Raw genomic sequence first — 27,360 nt, forward strand, 5'->3', positions numbered from 1 at the left:
CCTCCGTATTTCTGGTTAGGAATGTAACCAGGCAAGTGTGAGGAGACGGGGTGATGGTGGGATGCTGAAAAAACTGTCGAGGAATATGGGTGAGTTGACTGTGTTTATATATAGGTCTTCACTAATGCTGATTGGGTAGATATGTTTATTACTGATTGTTGACCGTTGGCTGAAATGACGTGATGATTCAGATTATTTGAGCGTTGCTCCTCCCGAATTTTGTTAATAAACCATCGGCATGATGACAATTTCCATGATTCCATGCTCATTCACTGCGTCATCAATCTATGCCTTTGTTATTGTTTTGAAGAGTCTAGTGACCCCTAGTGGCGAAAAAAATGCATATTGTGCCTTTAAGTAATGTGGTTTTGACACAGTAGCCCCTCACTGCAGAACACTCGAGATCCAGGGGGCGGAGTCGGGTAGGTTAAGGTATATGTAAGGTGGGAGGAGTTGGATCTAGAACCAGGGGGTGGAGATGGGTAGGTTTAGAGCCAGGGGGCGAAGACGGGTAGGTTTAGGGATATGTAAAGTGGGAGGAGTTGGATCTAGATGAGAAATAAAAACCACCCTGTACAGCTATGATCAGCTGTTCGGCGGAGCTTTCGATGTTTTGTTACGGAAAGGCCAAAGCTGATCGGTTGGTACTTGTCACATGACCTACAGTGCACTTGCGGCATTCTGAAAAGTTGAGATGTTTTCAACTCGCTGCGCCTGGAAAACGCACCGCATGTCACCGCGTCTACCGCGTCACTTTCATTATCAGCACGCTTGCCGCGCGCCTACATTTTAAATAACGAACTTGAGCAGGCAAAAGACGCAATATGTGAATGGCCCCTAACCCATCCTTCAAACTCATTCTCTGAAATTACATTTACTGTGTAACTATCTCACAGACCTCAAACACATAACCATAATGACATATTACTTAATAGTGAGTATTTCTTGGCCTAAGCAAAATGCACATGGGTACCCCTTGAACCAGAAAGAATGGGTGCCCCCACTAAAGCAGTGCCAACACTGCTGCTGACGTCACACTCTCCCACTTCTGGGAGTGTCATAAATGGTTCACAAAGTTCACAAAGAGGCTACCCAGCATTGAATTTCTCTCATGAATAGCATGCCTACCCTGACTTTCGGGGTGATTCCATTAGCCCTAATGGTCTGAGGTATGTGCAAAAGGAAACATTGTTTCCCCTTCAAAGCTTGATCAGACATTGAGTAAATTTGTTACTCTTTGCTCCAGTAGTGACGCTCTGTAACCAAGTCCAGTGACAGTCCCAGATACGTAATTGGGAATTAAAACACTCTTTTCGTCTATGCATGTAATGAGATGAATGCCTATTTCAATGAGCGGAGTTAGGGCCACTTCTGTACATTTGACAAACACTCTTGAGCTGAGAGATAGGAAGTTCGCTGTCTGAGTAACAGTATTGAAATGGGATTTAAATGAAAACTGTCAAATGAGTACTGTCAAAGATAACACCTGGGACACCAGTAGTAATTTTGGCTCACTTTGATCGGAACTGCCCTCATTGTACACATTGGGTGTGATCTGAGAGATCAGATTTAAACCAAAACAGAGTAGCACCAACAATTTCTATGGATTGTAACCTAATAGGAGGTTGTGTCAAATGATGTAGTTAAATCAAGTAGAATTAGTATAGTTAGAAGTCCTGAGTCAGCTGCTATCAATAAATCATTAGAAAATTTGAGAAGGGCAGTCGCTGTACTATGAAATAAGTGAAAGCTATATTTAAATTGTTCATATAAGTTGTTGACCGAGAGATGATCGTGATTTTTTTCAAAATTTTAGATGTAAATGGCAAGTTTGAAATAGGCCAAAAAATTACTTGAGTCAGCACCAGGCTTCTTGAGCACAGGAGCTGAAATAGCAGTTTTAAGTGAGAGGGGAGCCAGTGTTAATTTCGTTGACGAATAGTTTTCGTCATTATTTTCATCAGCGACATTTTTTCACAGACAAAAACGAGATGATGACTAAATAAAAAAACAGCAACAAAAACAATGACAAAAATCTGTTGACATTTTCGTCAATGAGTAAAAACTACACGAAAATGGGACGATTTGGGAAGTGATCCAGTCAGAACCGATGTCCTGTGCTGTAGATAGGCACCTTTGAATTGTAATGCGCTGATCTACCCTGCAGACAAGTTGGCATACACTTGCTGCATGTCTCATAAAATGTTAAAAAATGTAAACGTGTGGGAGAAAGAGAAGAACAGACATATTAATCTGAAAAAGCATGACGACACAAAAGAGAGATCTATTCGGTGTGGTTTTCTGTGCGCACACACCCGAAGCATGCAGCCATGAACACAGAAAGCTTCCTCAGCGCACGAGTACTGAATTGAGCTCTGTTTCGTGTCTGAATGGACAAAAACACTGGACAAATACACACAAACACTGTCAAAATGTCCGTTTTGGAGAGTATTCGCATAAACACAGCCGGTTATGTTTTAAGAAAACATATAAACAGTTGTGAGAATATCGATGTGCATCAGTGTATCCCAGCATTAGGTCTTAAAGTGATAGCAGCCTAATAAACCTGTGCCCTTAATATTAATCAAAAACCAAAAGACAGAAAATCGCTCACTGCTCCTTAATAGCATTAATAAGGATGAATTATATTTAATTCATACAAATAAATATGTCTGCTTGAAAGAATGTTGTATGCAAGTTGTTATAAAGAAAGCATATATCTTTCATTGCAAAGAACACCATGTTCTTTAGGAGAAGTGGTGATTTAATTTAATTTTAAGATGATGTTTTTTTATATGTCCTAGCAGTTAAATCTGATTCTGTATCACATGTTTAAATTTTAATATCATTAATATTAACAGTTTAATAGATGTTTTCTCCAGGAGTATATCATGGGTTTGGAAATTTTAGAGAAATTCTTAATCAATGCATTACATTTTAACTAAACCCATTAGATTTCAGTTGACTAAATCTACTGTAGATTTAATTGACTAAAACTAGAGTAAAACTAAAACAATTCAGATTACTAAAATATGACTAAAACAGCATTTTAGTCAAAAGACTATGACTAAAACTGAATCAAATTTTCTGTCAAAATTAACATGAGGAGAACAATAGAGTGGTGCAGGTATGACATCAGAACCCTGAAGTCTAATTCGCCGCTGGTTCCTTTGGTTCATCAATTCTAGGAAGTAGAGTAGAAGAAAAAGTTTAAATGAAACTGGGACAAGAAGAAAAACTTGCTTTGAGGTTGAAAAAGGTTGAGAACCACTGGTCTAAATGAAAGACTGTTGTGTCCAGTATTTGTGGTATCTAACCTGGTCAAGTCACGTCATCTTCATTTATATAGCGCTTTTCACAATACAGATTGTTTCAAAGCAGCTTCACAGTGATAATAGGAAAATTAATTGACAGAGATTGTTTTGGCTTTACAGCAGCTCTAAGAAAATATTATTATCGAGCTAAAGTAGGTTTTTGATTGAATCACTTCCGTTGTAAAAATGGTTAATTATTGACTAAGTGTTAAGAAGTATTCACCCAATCAGAGCGTAGTTTACTGAATGACGTCAGTCAGTGCCTCGCAGTTAGCAAGAGACGAACTGTGAATGCTCCGATATAGAATATATATCTCTTTTCCTTGAGTAGTTAACTTATGTGAGCGAGTTAATGACAAGGATGTAAGCTGTATGTTGCCTATTATCCTGTGATCCTTTTGATGTGTTTGAAGGCAGATTTGTGTACTTTATTGATTTACCACGAGTTCTTTTGTCCACCATCGCGGCAATCCGCGTTAGCGCCCAAGTTCACTCATTATGTTATGTCTAATGCCTGAGTGCCATTATAGTGTAAGTAATATCTCTGGATTGTGATTTATATTGTTATTCGCTCATATTTGTATATACATTACGTTATTTTTAGTTTCTTTATCTGCCGTTACTGCCTGTAATGACACGTTAAAATGGCGTCTTTCATATTTCCATGTGTGAGCTCGCGGACAGATGTGGACAGATTAAGTGCTGCAACAACTTTAATAATGTAACCTGGATTGTCTATGTAAATGTTATTGATTTAGCTGTATATCTAATATTCATTGTTATTCTTTGATATTTTCAGACCACTCACTGTTACCACTTCCTGTTACTGCTGAACTTAATCATCAGTAAACTTCAAACTCTGGTTTAGCTGAGTCCTATGTGTTCTTGCCGACACACCAGTGCGGATACAAATCCACCTCCTCCAGCACAAATACAGTCCTTACCCAATTCTCCATAATACTAAGGGGCTGCTTAAACGACTAGGACAATAGGTTCCAAGGGAAAAAGAGAACAATGAGCAATGTAAAGGAAAAGCAGTGTAGCGAATTAGCTCAACTGGCGAAATATATATATAATTATAAATTATAAATATAAATCAACCATAAAGGAAATATATATATATATACAGGTGCTGGTCATATAATTAGAATATCATCAAAAAGTTGATTTATTTCACTAATTCCATTCAAAAAGTGAAACTTGTATATTATATTCATTCATTACACACAGACTGTTATATTTCAAATGTTTATTTCTTTTAATTTTGATGATTATAACTGACAACTAAGGAAAATCCCAAATTCAGTATCTCAGAAAATTAGAATATTGTGAAAAGGTTCAATGTTGAAGACACCTGGTGCCACACTCTAATCAGCTAATTAACTCAAAACACCTGCAAAGGCCTTTAAATGGTCTCTCAGTCTAGTTCTGTAGGCTACACAATCATGGGGAAGACTGCTGACTTGACAGTTGTCCAAAAGACGACCATTGACACCTTGCACAAGGAGGGCAAGACACAAAAGGTCATTGCAAAAGAGGCTGGCTGTTCACAGAGCTCTGTGTCCAAGCACATTAATAGAGAGGCGAAGGGAAGGAAAAGATGTGGTAGAAAAAAGTGTACAAGCAATAGGGATAACCGCACCCTGGAGAGGATTGTGAAACAAAACCCATTCAAAAATGTGGGGGAGATTCACAAAGAGTGGACTACAGCTGGAGTCAGTGCTTCAAGAACCACTACGCACAGACGTATGCAAGACATGGGTTTCAGCTGTCGCATTCCTTGTGTCAAGCCACTCTTGAACAACAGACAGCGTCAGAAGCGTCTCGCCTGGGCTAAAGACAAAAAGGACTGGACTGCTGCTGAGTGGTCCAAAGTTATGTTCTCTGATGAAAGTAAATTTTGCATTTCCTTTGGAAATCAGGGTCCCAGAGTCTGGAGGAAGAGAGGAGAGGCACACAGTCCACATTGCTTGAGGTCCAGTGTAAAGTTTCCACAGTCAGTGATGGTTTGGGGTGCCATGTCATCTGCTGGTGTTGGTCCACTGTGTTTTCTGAGGTCCAAGGTCAACGCAGCCGTATACCAGGAAGTTTTAGAGCACTTCATGCTTCCTGCTGCTGACCAACTTTATGGAGATGCAGATTTCATTTTCCAACAGGACTTGGCACCTGCACACAATGCCAAAGCTACCAGTACCTGGTTTAAGGACCATGGTATCCCTGTTCTTAATTGGCCAGCAAACTCGCCTGACCTTAACCCCATAGAAAATCTATGGGGTATTGTGAAGAGGAAGATGCGATATGCCAGACCCAACAATGCAGAAGAGCTGAAGGCCACTATCAGAGCAACCTGGGCTCTTATAACACCTGAGCAGTGCCACAGACTGATCGACTCCATGCTACGCCACATTGCTGCAGTAATTCAGGCAAAAGGAGCCCCAACTAAGTATTGAGTGCTGTACATGCTCATACTTTTCATGTTCATACTTTTCAGTTGGCCAAGATTTCTAAAAATCCTTTCTTTGTATTGGTCTTAAGTAATATTCTAATTTTCTGAGATACTGAATTTGGGATTTTCCTTAGTTGTCAGTTATAATCATCAAAATTAAAAGAAATAAACATTTGAAATATGTCAGTCTGTGTGTCAGTCAGTCTTTTTGATGATATTCTAATTATATGACCAGCACCTGTGTATATATATATATATATATATATATATATATATTATACAGGTGCTGGTCATATAATTAGAATATCATCGAAAAGTTGATTTATTTCACTAATTCCATTCAAAAAGTGAAACTTGTATATTATATTCATTCATTACACACAGACTGATATATTTCAATTGTTTATTTCTTTTATTTTGATGATTATAACTGACAACTAAGGAAAATCCCAAATTCAGTATCTCAGAAAATTAAAATATTACTTAAGACAAATACAAAGAAAGGATTTTTAGAAATCTTGGCCAACTGAAAAGTATGAGCATGTACAGCACTCAATACTTAGTTGGGGCTCCTTTTGCCTGAATTACTGCAGCATGGAGTCGATCAGTCTGTGGCACTGCTCAGGTGTTATAAGAGCCCAGGTTGCTCTGATAGTGGCCTTCAGCTCTTCTGCATTGTTGGGTCTGGCATATCGCATCTTCCTCTTCACAATACCCCACAGATTTTCTATGGGGTTAAGGTCAGGAGAGTTTGCTGGCCAATTAAGAACAGGGATACCATGGTCCTTAAACCAGGTACTGGTAGCTTTGGCACTGTGTGCAGGTGAGAGAGAGAGAGATAGATAATTAATTACAATGGATTATAATTAATTATGAATATATATGGACTAGATAAGTTTGCAGAATTAGTTTTAGTCTTAGAATTAATTTCAAAGAGACTGGTCGGTTTGTCCACCAAACTCATCAGTATGATCTTTTTATCAATTCTTAGAAAGGAGATTATTCCTCTGGCCAAGAGGAAAAATTCTCCTATTCTAGTACTAACAGTACAAAAACATGTAGCGAAAATCAAAAAGTTAAAGTGACCTGGTTCATGAGCAGCACAGAGACAATCAAGCATGAATATAATGGATTTTAATACATGACACTACGAATACATACAACTAAATCTAAACAAAGAATACAGATAAACAGGATAACGAAAGTAAAGAAAGAAAGAGAGAGAAGACAAAAGAATGACAAAACCTCCAAACAGTTACCCTTGAGAGTCAGCAAAGTATCACATCACCTTAATAGGGACATATAAACTTAACGCATCTAAAGATCGATAAGATCAATTCTTGCATGGAATTTTGGCTGCTGAGTTAAGAATGGATGCGAAACGGAAATTCAGTACATTCGTGGGCTGGAGTTCATTGGTTTCTTCCGTGCTGGGAAGTTTGAACGGAGGTAACTTGAAAGCATGTTTTGCCGGAAGATGGACGTCCCGTCAGAAGAAGTAGAAGAAGCAAAGATGATCAAGCAATGAGAGACAATATGAGAGACCTGGTCTTTTAAGGATTTAAAGACCAAATACGAGGGTGGGAAGACATTAAAAGAGTGGTACATTCTCACATATGGTTATAAGCATTTAAACTTATCCTACAATGACTAAAAATCATAACTAGGCTAATTACGACATGGGGACATGCATACACACAGGAATATATCATCTAACATTCTGGGATAGCTTAATTATAAGTTAAATTCAGGGTGTACTCACACTAGGCGCACTGAACCATGCCCAGGTGCGTTTGACCCCCAAAGCCCGGTTCGTTTGACTAGTGTGATCGCTCCGTACCGTCCTCGGGCATGGTTTGTTTAGCTGTCCCTGGCCCTGGCGCTTGGAAGAGGTGGGCCAGAGCAGGGTTCAATTGGGCTCGAGCGCAGTACGCATGCAGTGTGAGTACACCCTCAGAGAGGTGTGTGTGTGTGTCATGCGTGTGTGTGTGTTATGTGGATTGGGGGTCTTTTCACAATGTCTGTTGCCACATGGCCTCTGTGCCTAGCATGGGGTCTTGCCAGGAGATCTTTGAAGTTACTTAGGACCATCAGGACGTTCCTGCTTAAGGCCCCGATATACTTCAAATAAAATCAAAGAATGAACTGATGTGACCAATTTCTGATGTGACAAAATCAAGCCAAAACGAAGTTCATTTTGTGTTTGTTTTGTGAGTTCAAAATGGCTTGCCAAAGCGAACACTCAGGAAAAGTTTGCTCCAGCTGCAAAACACCTTCATACTACCATTGGTCCATGACAAAAACGTAAGGAGGTGTGCGCTGAGGCTCCGCCTTCTTTCACGCGGAACTCTTCTCTGACTCATTTGGTCTGTTGAGTTCGTCGAGGTAAGATCTCCACGGGTGAAAACATGAACAAACAGGATAGTCACTTTATAGTAGAAAATGATTCATCTAAACGTCGCTCTCAGCAGTATGGGCAGCTTCAGATGTTCAATAACAGTATATCGCTGCTTACGTATTTCAAACTTTTTTTTACTCCTAAACGAAGAACGAAAAAGAACTTCACTGTGAGTATATTGGGGCCTTTAGCCTCTATAATGCAACAAAAATGACAATTGACAAACTCATTGTAGCCAGGTCTGTGATTTACATGGAGTCAAAAGTCAAAAGCTTTTCTGAGGCCTATAGCTGACTCGATCAAACTTGATCCAGTCCAGACGCTACAGCAGGCTAACCTGCAAATTCAAGTATCAGATAGGCAAAGCAAGCATCAAAATCTAGCAGTGAAAACACTTCCAAGAGTAGTGGCAGCTAACTTGCACCAGCATTCACTCCAGAAGCAAATATCAATATATTTGTTCAATGCACGTATATATAATATGGGACAGAGAGCTTGAGTCTCTTCGAGATGAGGAAGTGTCTAGTGTAAAAGCCACTGTGGCTTTGCTTAGATGGAATCACTATTATTGCTCTTTTGTTCAGCAGAGAGGAAATTTCTTCCTGGATACCATGCATTAATTCTCCCCGTATCTGAGAATGGATGATCCCTCTTGAATTGTGGGGGGTAAGTGGCAAATTCCAGTCTGTACCCGCACCTGTGCAGTCTATAATTGTATCGTTCTCAATATACAAAGTGCATTCTTGCCAATTGTATATTTTCAGTGTTCTTGCACCATCTTGTGGCTGAGTTGGGAACACATTTGTGGTCTGTATCACGTAGCCCCTTCAGACTGCTGGCTGGCTGGTCCTCCTGAGCTGTAGCAGGTGGGTAGTCCTTTCTGGGCCAGGCAGTTTTCTGCACCGGAATTACAGTCTGACCTGCTGCATTCATGTGAAAATCATGTTGGAATCTGTCCACTTTTGTTGGCAATGTCAGGTTTCCAGTCGCCATGCACCTAGGGTGCAAATGCGTGGCCACTAATGCTTCATGGGAAGCATGCGGAGAAGACCCTGCTTTTCCAGTCCCTCCACAGTGGGAGCAGATCTCCCTTGAATTAGCACTTTATCTGTGAATGTTTTGTCCTTCCAGTAGACCACAGAATTCTCGAAGGTGTCTTGCTGCCTGTTTCACTCTCTGCTGTGTTTTAGCTTGACTTCCACTACCACAGTCAGCCAAGGAATATTTAGTTTCTCTGCAGTGCGTTTGCACACATCTTGCAGATCAACACTAAGAAGCATGAGAGGATCCTGGACTGACAGCTTGGTGTGCTATTCTGCAATGAAGGCTATTCATAGTGAAGTGCATGCAGTGCTCACAGGCATGCTTGAAAGAGAACGTATCATAATGGGTTCTCAGGAAAAGGATGGAGAAGACAAGGGTCAGCGAAAGAAAGTCCATGCTTTATTCAGCATCACACACACAAGGATCTCTGCCTGTCCCCAGTCAGCCGGAGGCTCAATATCTTTCTCTCAAAGCCAGTTACTAGAATAAGAGACAGGTGTTAGTCATCATGCACTTGACCTACCTATTTACAGCCAATCTCCTTGCTCGCACTCCTGCTGCAGACTTTGCTGAACCACACCCCCCTCACCACAGTATCATAATAGTTTTCTACTTCAGGGTTTTTATTAACATAATAGAGATGAATACAGCAGCACAAGACTGCAGTGCCTACACAGACACATCGCCTACACATCGCCTCTTTTGACCCACCCACTGGCATCCTCCAAGTGTCCTGGTGTGGATGAAGCAAGGAAAGTAAAGGCAAGGATATGTGCAAGCAGCATTTTATTGACCAAACGGGAAACATTCGGAAGAGGTCACAACCAACCTAAAAGCTAGATCAGACAAAAGAGAACTGAAACAGCTTTATAAATACTCAGAGACAAAAAAAGAACTAAACACGACTCGGGTGAACATAATCATTATGGGAACTAATACAAACACAGGTATTTAACACAGGCAATAAGAAAATGGAAACGATGGAACATAATACAAACTAAAAGTCCTTGGAACATAAAAAAAAAACTAAAAGTCCATGGAAACAAAAGAAAAGAAAATGTGACAGTAAGCAACCCTGTTAATTCTATTGCCTAGTATGTGATCAGTGACGTAGGGACTCATGTACAGTCAGACGTTTTTTGTCGCAAAAATGTTGATTGCTGTTGTCGGTTAATCAAGCCAGTGATTATAAACAGTCAACTTCACACCATTCCTCTAAGTAACATGGAAAATTTTGATTAAATAAACCGAGCAAGGAGCACTCCCTTTATAATCACCCAGATGATCAACTACAATGCTCTGTGTTGGAGCCTTTTATGCAATGGGAGTCGATCTAAATATAATGCTATACACAACAACACTTTTCATGATTACTTCATCTGGGCATCTGTAATAAAAAAGTTTAAACGTTTGTTTTCAGAAGAGTTCCACTTATTTTAATACTTAAAATAACTAATACTTTAATATACTTGTTTTATATGCAAATATTTAAGGGTTAAAATCAGGGTAGAAAATCAATCTGACAATCTATACATCCACAAATAAACACCAAGGATATCTGCCAGACTAGCCTTCTAAAGCTGGCAAGAAGCAGGCATGATGATGGCACAGTTTACTGAACATGTTTGGCTGATGATGAATTCTGTGATGTGAGATGAGACCCACGGCAGTGACCAGTTTCACGGTCGTTCAAGAAAGTGAATCAGACAGAGGATGTTAGCTGTTGCTGCTGTTTATTTACCTTTTCATTACCATAAAACCTTTTAGTTTTTTGCAACCTTGTTGACACAATGAGCATTTCATTGTCCGATGTTCATGCCTTAGTTTTGAATATTCTAGAGGTTCCCTAGTGAAAAATAAATATACGTATTTGAAATATTTAAAATATAATATATTTGGATTTATTTTATGCTAAGTATACTACAAATGCATTTACATATTTATGTACTTAATATAAATACCCTGCAATTGTACTTTTAGTATACTAAATTGGTATACTTAAAGTCTGCTAAATTGGAACAAGTATTTTTGTGTTGAGGTCTAACTAAAGATATACTGAAGTATATTTGATTGTGCTAAAGTGGAACTATTGCAAGTATACTTTAGGTACACTTTAAATATATTGCATTCAAATTATACAGTGATCATACTATCCTTAGTGATATTAAACACATTTTAGGCTTAATATTAAGAAATATGCATTGTGCAATAAAGAAGAAATCCAAATAAAGTTTAATTAGAATATTTATGTCAGTTTTAAGCAATATGTCAGTAAATATATTAATGGGTTTGTAGTTAGTATGAAATAAATGTAGGTCTATTTTAAATACATTTTGGTTGGGGTTTTTTTTCACTAGGGCGGATTCTGCATCCATTGCCTCCAGAGTTACCTAAACTTACAATTATGAGTTGTGCTGATGTTCACATGCATTTTATCTCATAAATACATTCTTTATGACATGACTTGAAGACACTGTAACTGCTGAAGCTAAACCCTGACCCCCATTGGCCTGTCCCAACGTCCTACCATTGGTTGAACCAGAAATTATATAGACCTCAATGACTGATCTATGTTTCAAACACGCCATAAAACCAATGCCATCACACTCACCAACAATCGGTTTTGCTGTACTTTTGCTAAACAACAGAACTCGCAGATTTTGACACATTTGTCAGAAGGAAACCTTTAGAGTCGAGAAACTCATTGTAGCTAAAGACACATGTCTCACCATGTATTTCAAATCTGAGAATAATGAAATTATTTTTTAGATGATGCTATATAATTGTTTTTTTTAGATAAGACTCTTTTTGTGCAAACCGAAGAAAATGTGAGGTATTAACTGAAACATCTAATGTGTTTCTGCTAACAGGTGCTGTAAGGGCAGAATTTCCAAACACAACTTTTGCCTACAGCGCAAATGTAACAGTGAGCAATTTGCAAATAAAATGATTTAATTTGTTAAATATTTAAGTACTACTTCAGTCATTTATTTTTGTTGAATCCTCTGTTGACCCGTTTTGATTAAATGTACAATTCAGTGAACTGTATTTGAGTTCTACTTGAGTATAAAAATAGTATTAGCCTTGATAAAAGTTTACAGGAAATGTGTTTTGAGTTGCAAAAAAATAATCATGAAGTAAATTTTATAATTATGACCTTTACCTTTTCAATAATTTGCTCACACTTTGAATATCAGATAGGCTATTGTTTAATTCAAATCAAATTTATTTCTATAGCACTTTTCACAATTTTGCATGGTTGCAAAGCAGATTTACATACATATAGAAAGTAGTTGCAAAAGTAAATATTTGTAATAATGACAAATAAAGAAAACAACATATAGTTATATAGTTAGTTGTATATGGTGAAAGAAATTCACATACCTGATCAGAAGTTTTATTACTTCCGTGTATTCATAATGCACTCCAATGCAATTACTGTAATACACTTTCCCATTAATGCTACTTTAATGGCCCGTTGCACTTTGAAATATGGACTGCAGCCCTTTGGGCTGTCAAAATATTATGAATTATTAAACAAATTATTAAACTGATCCTGACCAGTCCTCAAAAATTACAAAAAAAAAGATTAAAATGTCAAATAAATTCAGAAACGGTAACTGTAAAGTAAGTCAGTTCAGTTCAGTTTATTTATAAAGCACATTTAAAAACCGTCACAGGCCGACCAAAGTGCTGTACACAGAGCTAACAGAGATTAATAACACAAATAATATTAAACACTGTTTAAAACAAAACAGTCATGATAAGCTAAAAGCAACAGAAAGTAAATATGTTTTGAGACAAGACTTGAACTCAGACAAAGAGGAAGCCGATCTAATATAAAGTGGGAGCCTGTTCCACAATGTGGGGCCAGCCACTTCAAAAGCTACCCCTTGATTTTAGACGGGTTCTGGGTATCTGAAGGAGGAGTTTCGTTTCAGATCTAAGACTTCTAGTGGGAGAATATAAATGGAGTAGGTCAGACAGATAAGAAGGTGCTAAATCATTTAATGATTTATACACCAGTAATAAAATTTTACACTCCATTTTGAAATTTATTAGGAGCCAATGGAGGGATCTCAAAAGGGGGGTAGTGTGATCAAATTTCCTCTTTCCCTTCAGGAATCTCACCGCAGCATTTTGAACAATCTGTAAGCATGCTGTTTGGGACTTTGATATACCAAAATAAAGAGAATTGCAATAGTCCAGGTACGAGGTAATAAAAGCGTGGATAGCAGTTTTCAAAGAACGCTTGGGGAGACGAGATTTGATTTTTGATAGAGAACGAAGATAGAAGAAACTAGATCCAATGACTGAACTAATTTGCTTATCGAATTTAAGGGAACTATCTAACATCACACCTAAATTTCATACTTGGGGAGAGATAAATTGATCTAAAGATCCAAGGTCAAGATTCAAGAAAGTCATTTTTATTAATGCGTCACATTTAAATCTGCAGAGTAATGTGAGACCGCCAAATCATTTCATTGCGTTTTACATCAGAAGCAGTTGTGGTGCATTGAGAGTTAAACTGTGCCGCGACAAACGGCAGAGAAATGTTACAGATGGTTTTATTCCATCCACACACACTGAAACACAAGCAGTTCTGCACGTTCACATTTTTCCACCAACGAACGGAACTGTCTGTGTTTTAGTGCATGCACAAGAATACAAATACAGAGTTCAGGCATGAAACTCTAACCGAACGCTGACTGGTTCTTTCTATGCCGTGGCACCAGCCAATCAGAAGTATTTCCAAATCTATGCAACCATATATATCGTACCCTAGCCTACGATCGACAAGCTGCGCAGTGTGAAAGCTCTGTTATCCCTCCTCCTCCCCAGCGCCACCTGTAGAGATCTGCTACGGGGGTTCTACCATTCCTGCAGCAGCCTTTTCTTTGTTGTTTTATTTGACTAAGCTGAACAAATTTGTATTTGCTCAGCAGCAGCAGCAGCAGCGTAGCAGATCTCGTACGCCAAAATCAAGCCATGTATACTTCATGCCCCATGCCAATAAATGCTGGTTGAATCCACTCCGAGAGTTGTCATGACTGAACTAATGTTGTGCCGGTTTATGCAATTGCTTCATGATGCGTTAATGACATCAAGTAAAAGGGAAGCAAAACTTTCTTGATATTTAATGTTGCGTCTGCTGGTTTTATTTCTTCAACAGCTTCAAGTTTAATGCACTTTCATTTATATACAGGACGTTTCACATTTATTTTCATTCACCACTTACTGTGCCTATATTGAGTCTTTTAATCCATATAATTTGTGCTGTCAGTAATGCTTATAGCTGTACTTTTAACAAAGCTAGTGTGCTTGTGTGACAGCGACCCGGGTTCAGTTCCAGCCCATATTGGTTCCTACATTCAATATACATATATCTGTTCCCATTGTCTCACTGATGTTCACTGGATAAGTAAGTTACTGGTATAGTGGGGGTGTCTGTAAAAGGAAAATTCTTAAGCTGTGCCATTATTTATAAAGATTACTTTATTGTAGCCTATTTGAAGCACACTATAATGATGCCATTAGCACACTTCAAGTTTACTTGGAATGCCATTGAAATGTGTTTTAAAATCACTGAAAGTTTGTTATCAATATAATATTAATGTATCTTCAACACTCTTTAAGTGTAATTGAATTGCAATTCTAATGTCACCAAAATACATTTGAAGATTATGCTGAGTGAATTTTGCATTTCAAAACGTAAATACAAGAGTATATTTAAAGTGTACTTAAATATACTTGGAATAGTTCCACTTTAGTACAAACAAGTATATTTAATACAACTTTAGTTGAATTTCAGCACTGCTTTTGGACATCTAAAATGCATTTAGTACAAAATTAGTTGTTCCAATTTAGCAGACTTTAAGTATACCAATTTTTATAACGTGCCACAAATACATTTAGTTATACTAAAGTACATATGAATAAATTGTAAATAAAAAGTATAGTGTTTTTTACTAGGGTCTGCATCCATCTCATGGGCATTTCATATTTTTTTGACATTTTTTTATGTTGGTTAAATATCTCTTTTGGCCCATTTTACTTATAGAAAAAAAACCTGCCAAATAATTCTGCAGATCTGAATATAAAGTTTTATTTATTTTTTTTTTACTTTAAGCCACACCTTCCCTCATCATCGTAATATTAATTATTAAGATTGATGCAGTTTGGAATTGGTAAAATGTGCTTGGAAGAAACACATGATCAGAATATCTATTTGCCTGATAATTATACACAAACTGTAATGTCAAGCATAAACTAATTCCAGGAACTTCAGAAAGTTCATGCAGTGGAACAAGGCTTTTATAAAATGGAAAGATCCGGTCCTTGAAATGAAAGGCTGAGCGACATAGCTCATTACATCAATAAATTATTACATTTGGTTACTTTTTATTTTATGAAACCTATATGCAAAGTATATGTCTTCAGAAAATGAGAAAACCCTGTGAAACCATGGTTTACAGTTACTTTTGAATAGCAAAGGGGGTTTTAGGCATTGCTTCTCGTTGTGTCTAACAATGCCCCCTTAGCTGTTCTAGAATCAGTTAACCACGCCTTATTGGGGCTTACTGCTTTAATATATAAGGAAATTACTAAGCAACTGTTGTTTGCTGTGTTATGTAGGCTTGTATTTGTCCACAAGACTCAGAAGGGCTGATCTTCCATTACTGGGCACTGTTTGATGGTCATGCTGGTTCAGGAGCAGCAGTGGTGGCTTCCAGACTTCTACACCAACACATTGTGGAGCAGCTCCAAGGTGTACTGGGGGTCCTGTCTAACCTGGCGTCTCTTCCCCCAACTGTATTGGGTGATGAACCCAACCACCATTCATCCCCATGCACACATCGGGCCCTCACCCGGGCTGCGTCCCTACGTGGGGCCACTGGTGCACCTGGCTCCCCCTGCACCCCTCCTACACGGTTCTTTGTGGAGAAGAAGATCCATCATGAAAGCCTTGTGATTGGTGCCTTGGAGAATGCCTTCAAGAATATGGTGAGGTCCAACTCTGTGTAGTTTCCACAAAATTACTGGATGTGGTTTGAGTTACATGAGTTTTCCAGTTCCAATGGTATTACACAGGAGAGAATGAAAAAGCTGTATAAAATAAATTTTAATGCAGAATGTCTATTAATACTTGGTGCAAATAGCCCGCCTTGTTGGCAGAGGCTATTTACACTAATTCCGCACACCATTTTCTGACTGACCCAGACAAAATTACAAAAGAAACCCATCAGATAACAGGAGCAGTGGCAATGGGTATTTAATAGGCCCTTAATTAATTTAATTTAATAGGCCTATTGTAATTGCTCGGTCAATTATTATTCTTCTCCGAAATTAATCACATTTTTGAGGGCCTAAACATGCTCGAAAACTCACAAAACTTTGCACATGCCTCAGAAGTGGTGAAAATTTACATCTGATATGGGTTACAGAATTAGGTGTGGTAAAATGGTTGGATAGCACCAACAACAAAATTTCAATTAAGCGCCCTTTGTGCTACGTTTCACATACAACTGAGAAATTCGAAACACACATGCAACAGCCCAATACCTACAAAAAAGTCCCTGGGTGCGAAATCTGAAAACCCAACAGGAAGAGAGATATTTTGAATTTTTTCTGCAAAATTTTTGCAGTTTTTGCCATTTCCAGACGTTGTTCTTTAACGAACTCCTCCTAGAGCTTTAATCAGATCAAGGTCATATTTGGTCAGTCTAATCTTAAGGCCTTTGTGACGTTAAATTGTGAAGATCTAGAGTTTTCGCTAAAGGGCATGTCCGTGGCAGCCTGACAAATTTCGATGTTTCGCTATGAAACAGGAATTTGTTGTAACTCAGACATACAATGTCCGATCTGTCCCAAACTTCACATGTTTTATTAGAGTCCTGGCCTAAAGACATCTATGTGCAAATATTCAGTTAGTCATAGCGCCACCTGTTGGCAACAAGAAATAGCATGCTTTGCACTGTAATGTATACCCTGAAACACATTTAAATATGCCATGAAGTTCAAAACATGCTAGAAACACTTTAAATCATGCGACATTTGGCTAAGTGCTAATGTATGCGATTAACGCCACAAAACAGGAAGTTATTGTAACTCAAGCATACAATGTCAATCTGTCTCAAACTTCAAATGTTTGATAAGTGCCCTGGCCTGAAGACATCTACATGCCAAAATTAAGTTATAGTCATATCGCCACCAGCTGGTAGCAGGAAGTGTGGCAAATACAAATGACTGACATTATCCTCCTATAATTATGTACTTAAATGAATATTGGCCACCATGCTCTATTTTCCTAAAGCAACCGGGTGGCGGTGGCACGGGTGCGAGGGCCCTTTCATCGCTGCTTGCAGCTTTAATTGAAATTGAATTTGGTGTAAGTAGGGTTCAGTGTAGGGTTAGGGGTAGGTGTTGGGGAGGTGCATTAGGAATAGGGACAAGTAATGTCCCAATAAGGCAGCATCCATTTACGGTTTTAATAAATAAAAACATATACAGTATATTAAATATGTTGTTATTATTGCAGATTGTTTTATAATATACTACAGTACACTTAGGTACAAACAGACACATCTTTACACTTAGTGTAAATTACATTTAACACTATTTGCACCTAATGCAAAGAAAATATGGTAACACATTTTTTAAAAACCTTTATATATAATGCATTATAAAAAATATTTTAATTATGCCTTGTAATGCCCCTTAAAATGCATTGTATGGTCTCATGAATAATTGTAACCACAGTTATAATAAACCTTTAGAAAGTATAATACATGACAAACAACCAATTTCAGATGTAACAAGGAAATATGCAAATATTAAAATGCATTTTAACTTTGATCACAATTATTTATGAAAAGACAATGTAATATAAAATACATTATGAATGCCTTTATAGTGCATCATACATAAACAGGCGGTTTCCCGGACAGTGTTTAAATTAAGACACGAGTAAGCCTTAATCTAGAATAGTGGATCATGGTTTTAAAAAATGGTTTTCTGAAACAGTACAGATTACTAACTCCGGGGCTATGAAGTCCTGAACTAAAATAAACCAACTATGCTAATCTGAATTAGCACGATAAAGGTTGCCTATAAAACATGGAATGAACCAAGAAAAGCTTAAAATTGTGTGGAACTGAGATGCAAATCCAGGGAAAACAAAGGCAGCAAAAAAGACTGCAATCAAAAAAACTCTTTTAAAGCAAATAGCAAAAAAATCAAAGAATTCATTTAATGCAAATGAACACATCTACAAGAACAATACAACAACTTCAGGTAAGAATCATCAGCTTTATTACCTTACTGTTTGTGAAATCTGTGGGTTGACAGTACTGTAGTTATTTAATACAGGTCTTGTGGAAGAATATAAAAATAAACCTCAAAAAACTGCTGTTGATGCCTGAAGAGAGAGATTTAAGACTGACAGTGGAACTGCAAATAAAGATACTGACCAGTTGGATGAATTACTGACAGGAGTAATGGAGAGCCAGCAACCTTTTAAGAAAATACCAGACGATGACCATGATGACTACTTCAGGACTAAATTGAGGCTTAAATTAAACTTACCAGAAGGCAGGTTTAACTTAATGTTATGTTTCAAAGAAGAATACACATTATATTGATATACTGAGATATATACAGTATATAGTCATGTGGAAAAAGTTAGTACACCCTATTGAATTCCATGGTTTTCCGTATCAGGACATAATAAAAAATCATCTAGTGCTTGGCAGGTCTTAAAATTTTGAATATAAAACTTCAGATGAACAACAACACGACATGTCACCATGTCCTTATTTATTTAGCAAAAATAAAGCCAAGATGGAAAAACCATGGGTGAAAAAGTTAGGACACCCTATGATTCAATTGCCTGTGGATCCACTTTTAGCAGCAATAACTTGAAGTAATCATTTTCTGTATGACTTTATCAGTCTCTCACATCATTCTGGAGAAATTCTGGCCCACTCTTCTTTACAACGTTGCTTCATTTTATTGAGGTTTGTGGGCATTTGTTAATGCACAGCTCACGCCACAACATTTCAGTCAGGATGAGGTCTGGACTTCTTTTTCAGCCATTCTGTTGTAGATATGCTGGTGTTCTTAGGATCATTGTCCAGCTGCATGACCCAATTTTGGCTAAGCCTTAGCTGTCGGACAGATGGCCTCACATTTCACTCTAGAAAACTTTGGTATACAGAGGAGTTCATGGTCGACTCAGTGGCTGTGAGGTGCCCAGGGCCCATGGCTACAAAACAAGCCCAAAATTATCACCCCTTCACCAGCATGCTTGACTTTTGGTATGCGGTGTTTGTGCTGATATGCTTTTTTGGTTTTCACCAAATGTGGCACTATGCATTATGGCCAAACATTTCCACTTTGGTCTCATCTGTCCAAAGAACATTGTTCTAGAAGTCTTATGATTTGTTCAGATGCAACTTTGCAAACCTAAGCTGTGCTGCCATGTTTTTTTTTTTTTTTTAGAGAGAAGAGGCTTTCTCCTGGTAAAGCTTCCAAACATGCCATACTTGTCCCATCTTTTTCTAATTGTACTGCCTTGAACTTTATCATTTAACATGTTAACTGAGGCCTGTAGAGTCTGAGGTGTAGTTCTTGGGTTGTCTGCAATTTCTCTGAGCAGTCTGATCTTGGGGTGAATTTGCTGGGACGTCCACTCATGGAAAGATTTGTGTCTGTTTTGAATGTCTTGAATAATTTTCCTCATTGTAGAATGATGATGGACTTCAAATTGTTTGGAAATGACCTTGTAACCCTTATATATATCTCACTGCCTGCCTCGACCCCTGCCTGTCCCTGACTACGGTATTGCTCTGCCCTTTTCTGTACTGCTGCTGTGTTTAATAAAGCTGCTTATGGATCCACACGCTGTTGACCCATCACTACACAAATAGTGTTCTTTTGTGAAAAGTCATGTGAATGGTGTACATGAGATGAAGACTGGGTTCAATAATATTGTGTAGACACAATATTGTGTCTTAACACCATTGCTAGAGAACTGAACACTCTTATCTATAACACCTATAACCATGGTAAAATCACTGTAAGACTGATCTCATGTGGCTTTTTATTTTTAGTAGCAGCAAAAACGATATGGTAAAGACAACACTATTCAATATTGATAGAATATTGGCTATTTATTAGTACTTATAAAGCACATATTAATGCCTTATTCTGCATGACCTTATTCTAAATTCTTACCCAATACCTAAACTTAACAACTACCTATTAACAACTAACTATTAATAAGCAGTAAATTAGGAGTTTATTGAGGGAAAAGTTGTAGTTAATAGTTGTTCCCTATACTAAAGTGTTACCAAATATTTTAATTTCTTGATAATAATCACAATAATAACAATAAATATAATAACACTAAATAATTGTTACGACATGTAATATTTTTTATTATTGTTATTATTGCCTATTATTGCCTTTATAATTCAGCTGACGTGTGGCCATAGGAGTACATATATTACATATTTTACAATGATTATGAATGGTTTTGAACATGGTTTATCCAAACAAATGTAGTAACAGTTTATTTTATAGTTGCTTTTCTTAATTTCATCTCCATGTTTATTTCAGGATGCCCAAATCGAGAGGGAAAAATCTATATACAACATCTCTGGTGGCTGCACTGTGCTTGTAGTTGTCTTCCTGCTGGGAAAGCTGTATGTTGCCAATGCTGGAGATAGCAGGTAAGACATAATTGAATGTATTTATACACATCGATGGACAGATTTGATCATTTCCTTATACAGTGGGTACGGAAAGTATTCAGACCCCCTTAAATTTTTCACTCTTTGTTATATTGCAGCCATTTGCTAAAAACATTTAAGTTCATTTTTTTTTCCTCATTAATGTACACACAGCACCCCATATTGACAGAAAAACACAGAATTGTTGACATTTTTGCAGATTTATTAAAAAAAGAAAAACTGAAATATCACATGGTCCTAAGTATTCAGACCCTTTGCTGTGACACTCATATATTTAACTCAGGTGCTGTCCATTTCTTCTGATCATCCTTGAGATGGTTCTACACCTTCATTTGAGTCCAGCTGTGTTTGATTATACTGATTGGACTTGATTAGGAAAGCCACACACCTGTCTATATAAGACCTTACAGCTCACAGTGCATGTCAGAGCAAATGAGAATCATGAGGTCAAAGGAACTGCCTGAAGAGCTCAGAGACAGAACTGTGGCAAGGCACAGATCTGGCCAAGGTTACAAAAAAATTTCTGCTGCACTTAAGGTTCCTAAGAGCACAATGGCCTCCATAATCCTTAAATGGAAGACGTTTGGGACGACCTGAACCCTTCCTAGAGCTGGCCGTCCGGCCAAACTGAGCTATCGGGGGAGAAGAGCCTTGGTGAGAGAGGTAAAGAAGAACCCAAAGATCACTGTGGCTGAGCTCCAGAGATGCAGTCGGGAGATGGGAGAAAGTTGTAGAAAGTCAACCATCACTGCAGCCCTCCACCAGTCGGGGCTTTATGGCAGAGTGGCCCAACGGAAGCCTCTCCTCAGTGCAAGACACATGAAAGCCCGCATGGAGTTTGCTAAGATGGTGAGCAATAAGATTCTCTGGTCTGATGAGACCAAGATAGAACTTTTTGGCCTTAATTCTAAGCGGTATGTGTGGAGAAAACCACGCACTGCTCATCACCTGTCCAATACAGTCCCAACAGTGAAGCATGGTGGTGGCAGCATCATGCTGTGGGGGTGTTTTTCAGCTGTAGGGACAGGACGACTGGTTGCAATTGAGGGAAAGATGAATGCGGCCAAGTACAGGGATATCCTGGACGAAAACCTTCTCCAGAGTGCTCAGGACCTCAGACTGGGCCGAAGGTTTACCTTCCAACAAGACAATGACCCTAAGCACACAGCTAAAATAACGAAGGAGTGGCTTCACAACAACTCCGTGACTGTTCTTGAATGGGCCAGCCAGAGCCCTGACTTAAACCCAATTGAGCATCTCTGGAGAGACCTAAAAATGGCTGTCCACCAACGTTTACCATCCAACCTGACAGAACTGGAGAGGATCTTCAAGGAGGAATGGCAGAGGATCCCCAAATCCAGGTGTGAAAAACTTGTTGCATCTTTCCCAAAAAGACACATGGCTGTATTAGATCAAAAGGGTGCTTCTACTAAATACTGAGCAAAGGGTCTGAATACTTAGGACCATGTGATATTTCAGTTTTTCTTTTTTAATAAATCTGCAAAAATGTCAACAATTCTGTGTTTTTCTGTCAATATGGGGTGCTGTGTGTACAATAATGAGGAAAAAAAATGAACTTAAATGATTTTAGCAAATGGCTGCAATATAACAAAGAGTGAAAAATTTAAGGGGGTCTGAATACTTTCCGTACCCACTGTATGTACATATCTCTCGCTCTCTCTCTCTCTCTCTCTCTCTCTCTCTGTGTGTGTGTTTTACCCCTCAGAGCCATTATAATCAGAAATGGAGAGATAATTCCTATGTCCACAGAATTCACCCCTGAGTCCGAGAGACAAAGACTTCAGTTCCTTGTAAGTTGCCATGTCATTCGCTCCTTGGAAGCAGTTTATACGTCAAAGAGACCAAATCCTTTGACGTAACCTTATGATTATAATATTGTTATTATTCATTTTATTGTGATTAAAAAATTGTCTTATCCCTATCATAATTATTTTAAAAGATAGATGTTTTAAAGCCATGGACATTTAAAAAAAAAAAAAAAAAAAAAAGTTCAACTCTAATAAACCTTTACAGCAGAGTTCCTCAATTAGTTAATCAAGGGCCACCGACTAGTGGTCGACCGACATTTGTTTTTTTGATGGCCGATGCCAATATCGAGCAGGATGGCCGATGTCCGACATAAAGCTGATATATAATATGTATAATTTATATTTATTTTAATTCATATTTAATAAATTAGAAATATGAAAATTAAATTAATGAATGAAAATGAAATTAAAATTAAAAAATAAATAAATCTTTAAAATAAACATTCTTATATTTTAGATAGCAACTTCTTGCCAAGGTAAAGACAAGGTTTTTACATACAGCACACAGTGAAAATAGAATGAATATGACATAGTGGGCAACTGGATATAGAACAGCATATTTTAAAATCATGGATTTAAAGTTTGTCGATCGCGTCTCCAGTGAAGCTGAACTCTGCAGTCTGCATTCACTTCACACGGACCGACTGTCATACACAGAATAGACGCGTTCATGCGGGCTACAAATAGACACTTAAGAAGATCTCACAGCTGGATTTGATTAAATATGCAAGGTTTGTTAAATTAAATGTTAATTAGATATTCAGAGATTTGTTTTAATGATATAGATGTGTATTTGCTGGATGTTGATGGTAAATGAGAAAGCATTATAGCCTTTAGTTTGCCTTTCTGTAACTAATAATATAAAATCAAACGCTATACAATTTTACAGAGCTATTAATCTTGTTATATAGGGTTCTGATTACTTTTTGAAATTTGTCCCCAAAACCAAAAAATTCAAGGGTTTTAAAAATAAAGTCATGTCCGATTGTATCAAAGGCCTTATAAAAATCGACAAACAGAATAAAACTATTTTCATTGATAATTTCATTATAATCTATGAGATCTAGTACAAGTCTAATATTATTGGAAATATGTCTTCCTTTTATAAAACCTGACTGCACCTCATCAACAATAGATTCTAATCCTGATTTTAACCTTTCAGCGAATATAGAAGCAATAATTTTGCTATCGTTATTAATTAAGGTGATTGGCCGCCAATTATCTAGTGATAATAGGTCTTTATCAGGCTTTGGAATTAGTGATATTAGGCCTTGTGTCATAGAGGGAGGCAAAAAACCCTGATCAATAGACTCTTTAAAGACCATTAACAAAAATTCAGCTAGATCATCCTGAAATACTTTAAAAAATTCAGCAGTTAAGCCATCATTACCTGGGGACTTGTTTAATTTAAGTTTTTTTATAGCTGTTCTAATCTCTAAACTGGATACTTCCTTATCACAAAGGGCTTTAAAATCTTCATCTATATTATCTCTGTTATATTTTAGTTATAGTATATTTATAGTTTAGTATATTTAAAAAGTTATCTATTTTGTCTATAGAACATGCATTACTAGAATATAATTTACCATAAAAATTTGAGATATATTTTGAAATAATAATGGGGTCCTGTGTTTCATGGCCATTAATATTAAGCTTTCTAATAGATGTATACTCTCCATTCCTTTTCTCTAAATTATAAAAATATCGGGAATTAGTTTCCCCTTCTTCTAACCAGCGTCTTCATGATCTAATAAATGCTCCTTTTGCCTTTATTAGATATAATTTATCTAACTCAGCCTGCAAATTCATTAACAAATTAGAATTCCTGTCAGTAATGTTACAAATAGATTTAATAATTTCCTCTTCTTTTGATTTATTTAATTTTGCAACTTCTTTGCCTTTTTTAATTGCACTAAGTCTAATCTGAAACTTCATAAGCTCCCAATTTTTACAATATAAATTTGTTTGCTTAGCTTGATTCCAATAGGTTTGTATTATTTTTTTAATCCCATGTTTAAAACTATCTATTTCCAGTAGTCTATTATTGAGTTTCCAATAAGTCCTAGAGCCTTTAAAAGAAGTTTCGTTATTCCATTTAATGAGAAGATAAATCATTTTGTGATCAGACAATATTGATGGTTCAATGGACACTTTGTTAGTATTTTGTTCTAATGAATTAGAAATTAACCAAAGGTCTATTCTTGACTGTTTAGATTTATCTCTATTACTCCAAGTGTACTCTTTCATAAGTGGATGTTTATTTCTCCATATATCAATTATCCCTAAGTTTTCACAAAATTTAGATAGCTCTGAATTAGATGTAGATGGTTTGATTGGAATAGGAATTTTATCTATTTTAGCATCTGGGACAATATTAAAGTCCCCACCTAGAATAATTTCAATATAATGAAATCTTTCTCTTACCTTAGTAATCTCATTTTCAATATCAGAGAACAAATCAACATTATATTTTTTAATATTTGAGGCATATACAGTACCTAACAAAAACATTTTCCTATCCAAGGATACTGTTAGAATTATCCACCTACCCCCATTGTGGACTTTGGTATTAACAATTTTACCTTTGAATGAACACTTTAAAATCGCAACTCCTGCTGAATGATTACTTCCAAAAGAATGCCAAACTTCACTGCCCCATTGTGCCTTCCAAAAATTCACATCTGAAAAGCAAGCATGGGTCTCTTGTAACAAATAAAAATCTACATTAAATCTCTTGCAATACAAAAAACAGCCTTTCGTTTAGTTAAATCTCGAATACCCCTGACATTAAAAGAACAAAAAGATAACGACATGAACTTTTAACAATTACAGAAAAAAGAATGAGAAAACTCTTAAAAGCTAACTTATATGTAACTCAAAGGGTGTATAATTCCTATTAAATAACAATTTAACCTGGGAGATTATTATTTTGTATTTTTATTTTTTTCTTCATCCCCCCCTCGACCATTGTCTTTTAATTTGTGCTTATTTTATGGTCAAAAATCATCAGAACCAAACCTTTTATGTGGGGAAAATTTCGACACCATCAGCAAAGGCTCTACTTCCCACAAAAAAAGCTTTACGACCTTTCTCTCTGGCATCTTTCACCATGGGCCACAGGAGTTTTCGTCTTTCCACATCCAGCGCGGTCAGGTCCTCTGTAAACCGTAAATGCTGCGCTTGAAGGAATTCAGTTCTTCGCCCTTTTCCAGAGTAGATCCCGAGTAGACCTGTTCGTGAACTGAATTATTGTTGTTCTTGGGCTTCTGCCGTATTCTTTCCGACCCAGTCTATGAACAATGTCCACATCAACTTGGCATCTTTCCTTTAGTTCTGGAGCAACTGAATCGCAGATTCCAATCACCAGATGCTTGAGACCCTCATCCGTTTTCTCGGGAACACCATGCAACCTCAAGTTCCATCTCCGCCGGTATCTTTCAGCTTCATTGACTTTTCGTTCAAGCTCAGCAACTTTCTGCTCGTGTGATTTAGTAACTTCTTTAACAGCTTTCATTTCATCTTTTAAGTCCTTAACTTCATTCAGCGCGAAGTCAATTGACTTTTTCAGGGTTCCAATGCTGAGCGTATTTTCTCGAATCAGATTCTCCAGATGCCCCGAGCTCTCATTAATTTTTTTGGACGAGAGTTACGATATTCTCTTGCATTTCAAGAAGCGAAGGTTCGTCTTTCGCTTTTTTGGCGCGAGGTTTTTCTGGCTTGTCATCCATATCTGGCATACACTGAAGCTCAAAAGTGTACGAATGATCTGTCATCTCAATGTCATTATTTATCCCTTCATCTTGACCTTTTTGTGTCTCTACAGATTTCGATATTTTAGAGGCACCCTTCTCTTTTCGTTTAATGGCACCACTAGAGCTGTTGATCGTACTCTGTTTCATTTTGTGAGAGGAAATCAATATACAACCGAGGAGGAACTATTCCAGAGCCTATCGTCTAGTTAACAATCCAATATAAAATACAAGTAGTCCATAAAGTATGAAAAAGAATTTCTCCCTTTACAAATATTTGGAAAAAACACCCCTAAGACATCCGCACTTAAAAGAGACCATCCACCCTGGCCGCCATCTTGCCGCCTCCACCGAGGGGAAGAGAGCTTACTTTCGTGGAGCAGATGCTTTTATTGATGGAGAAAAACTGTGTTGATGAATATCAAGATGAATAGTAACTGAGTAGGAGTTATTGACTATGCTGGCATGGCAGTCGAACTGAAATTGGGTGCTCAGTCTTCGGGCCATAAAAACATTCTTCCAGGTGATGTGACTCTTCAAGTTAGGAGTGGATCAGTACCGACTGGTTTGTCAATTTCATTGTTTCAGGGTTCTTTATATAACATTGTTCTGACATCCAAATAAGATTATTTTATGTCTGATTTTGTTTTTAGTTGTTTAAAGATTATTTCTCTTAATGTTAGGGGTTTACGAGACCGCACTAAAAGGAAGTCCATGTTTATTTTTGTTAGACATACAAATGCAAAAATGTTTTTTTTTTTGCATGACACTCAATAATGCGAAACTGATGTTAAATGGTGGCGTTCCTAGTGGGGAGATCAAAT

General features: G+C 37.4%; 1 protein-coding gene across 3 annotated transcripts in view; it reads left to right on the forward strand.

Moving 5' to 3' along the window:
• The window catches only part of LOC127510561 (protein phosphatase 1H-like), a 132,225-nt gene that overhangs the window by 37,936 nt on the left and 66,929 nt on the right, over positions 1 to 27,360 (forward strand). For all 3 annotated transcript variants that reach the window (XM_051890145.1, XM_051890149.1, XM_051890150.1), the window contains exons 3-5: positions 15,842 to 16,210; positions 20,825 to 20,937; positions 22,685 to 22,769. In XM_051890145.1, the coding sequence (XP_051746105.1) occupies positions 15,842 to 16,210; positions 20,825 to 20,937; positions 22,685 to 22,769 (567 nt within the window). The remainder of the gene's footprint in view (positions 1 to 15,841; positions 16,211 to 20,824; positions 20,938 to 22,684; positions 22,770 to 27,360) is intronic.

This window comes from Ctenopharyngodon idella, chromosome 4 (genome assembly GCF_019924925.1).
Source record: "Ctenopharyngodon idella isolate HZGC_01 chromosome 4, HZGC01, whole genome shotgun sequence".
In the NCBI taxonomy this organism is placed as follows: domain Eukaryota; kingdom Metazoa; phylum Chordata; class Actinopteri; order Cypriniformes; family Xenocyprididae; genus Ctenopharyngodon; species Ctenopharyngodon idella.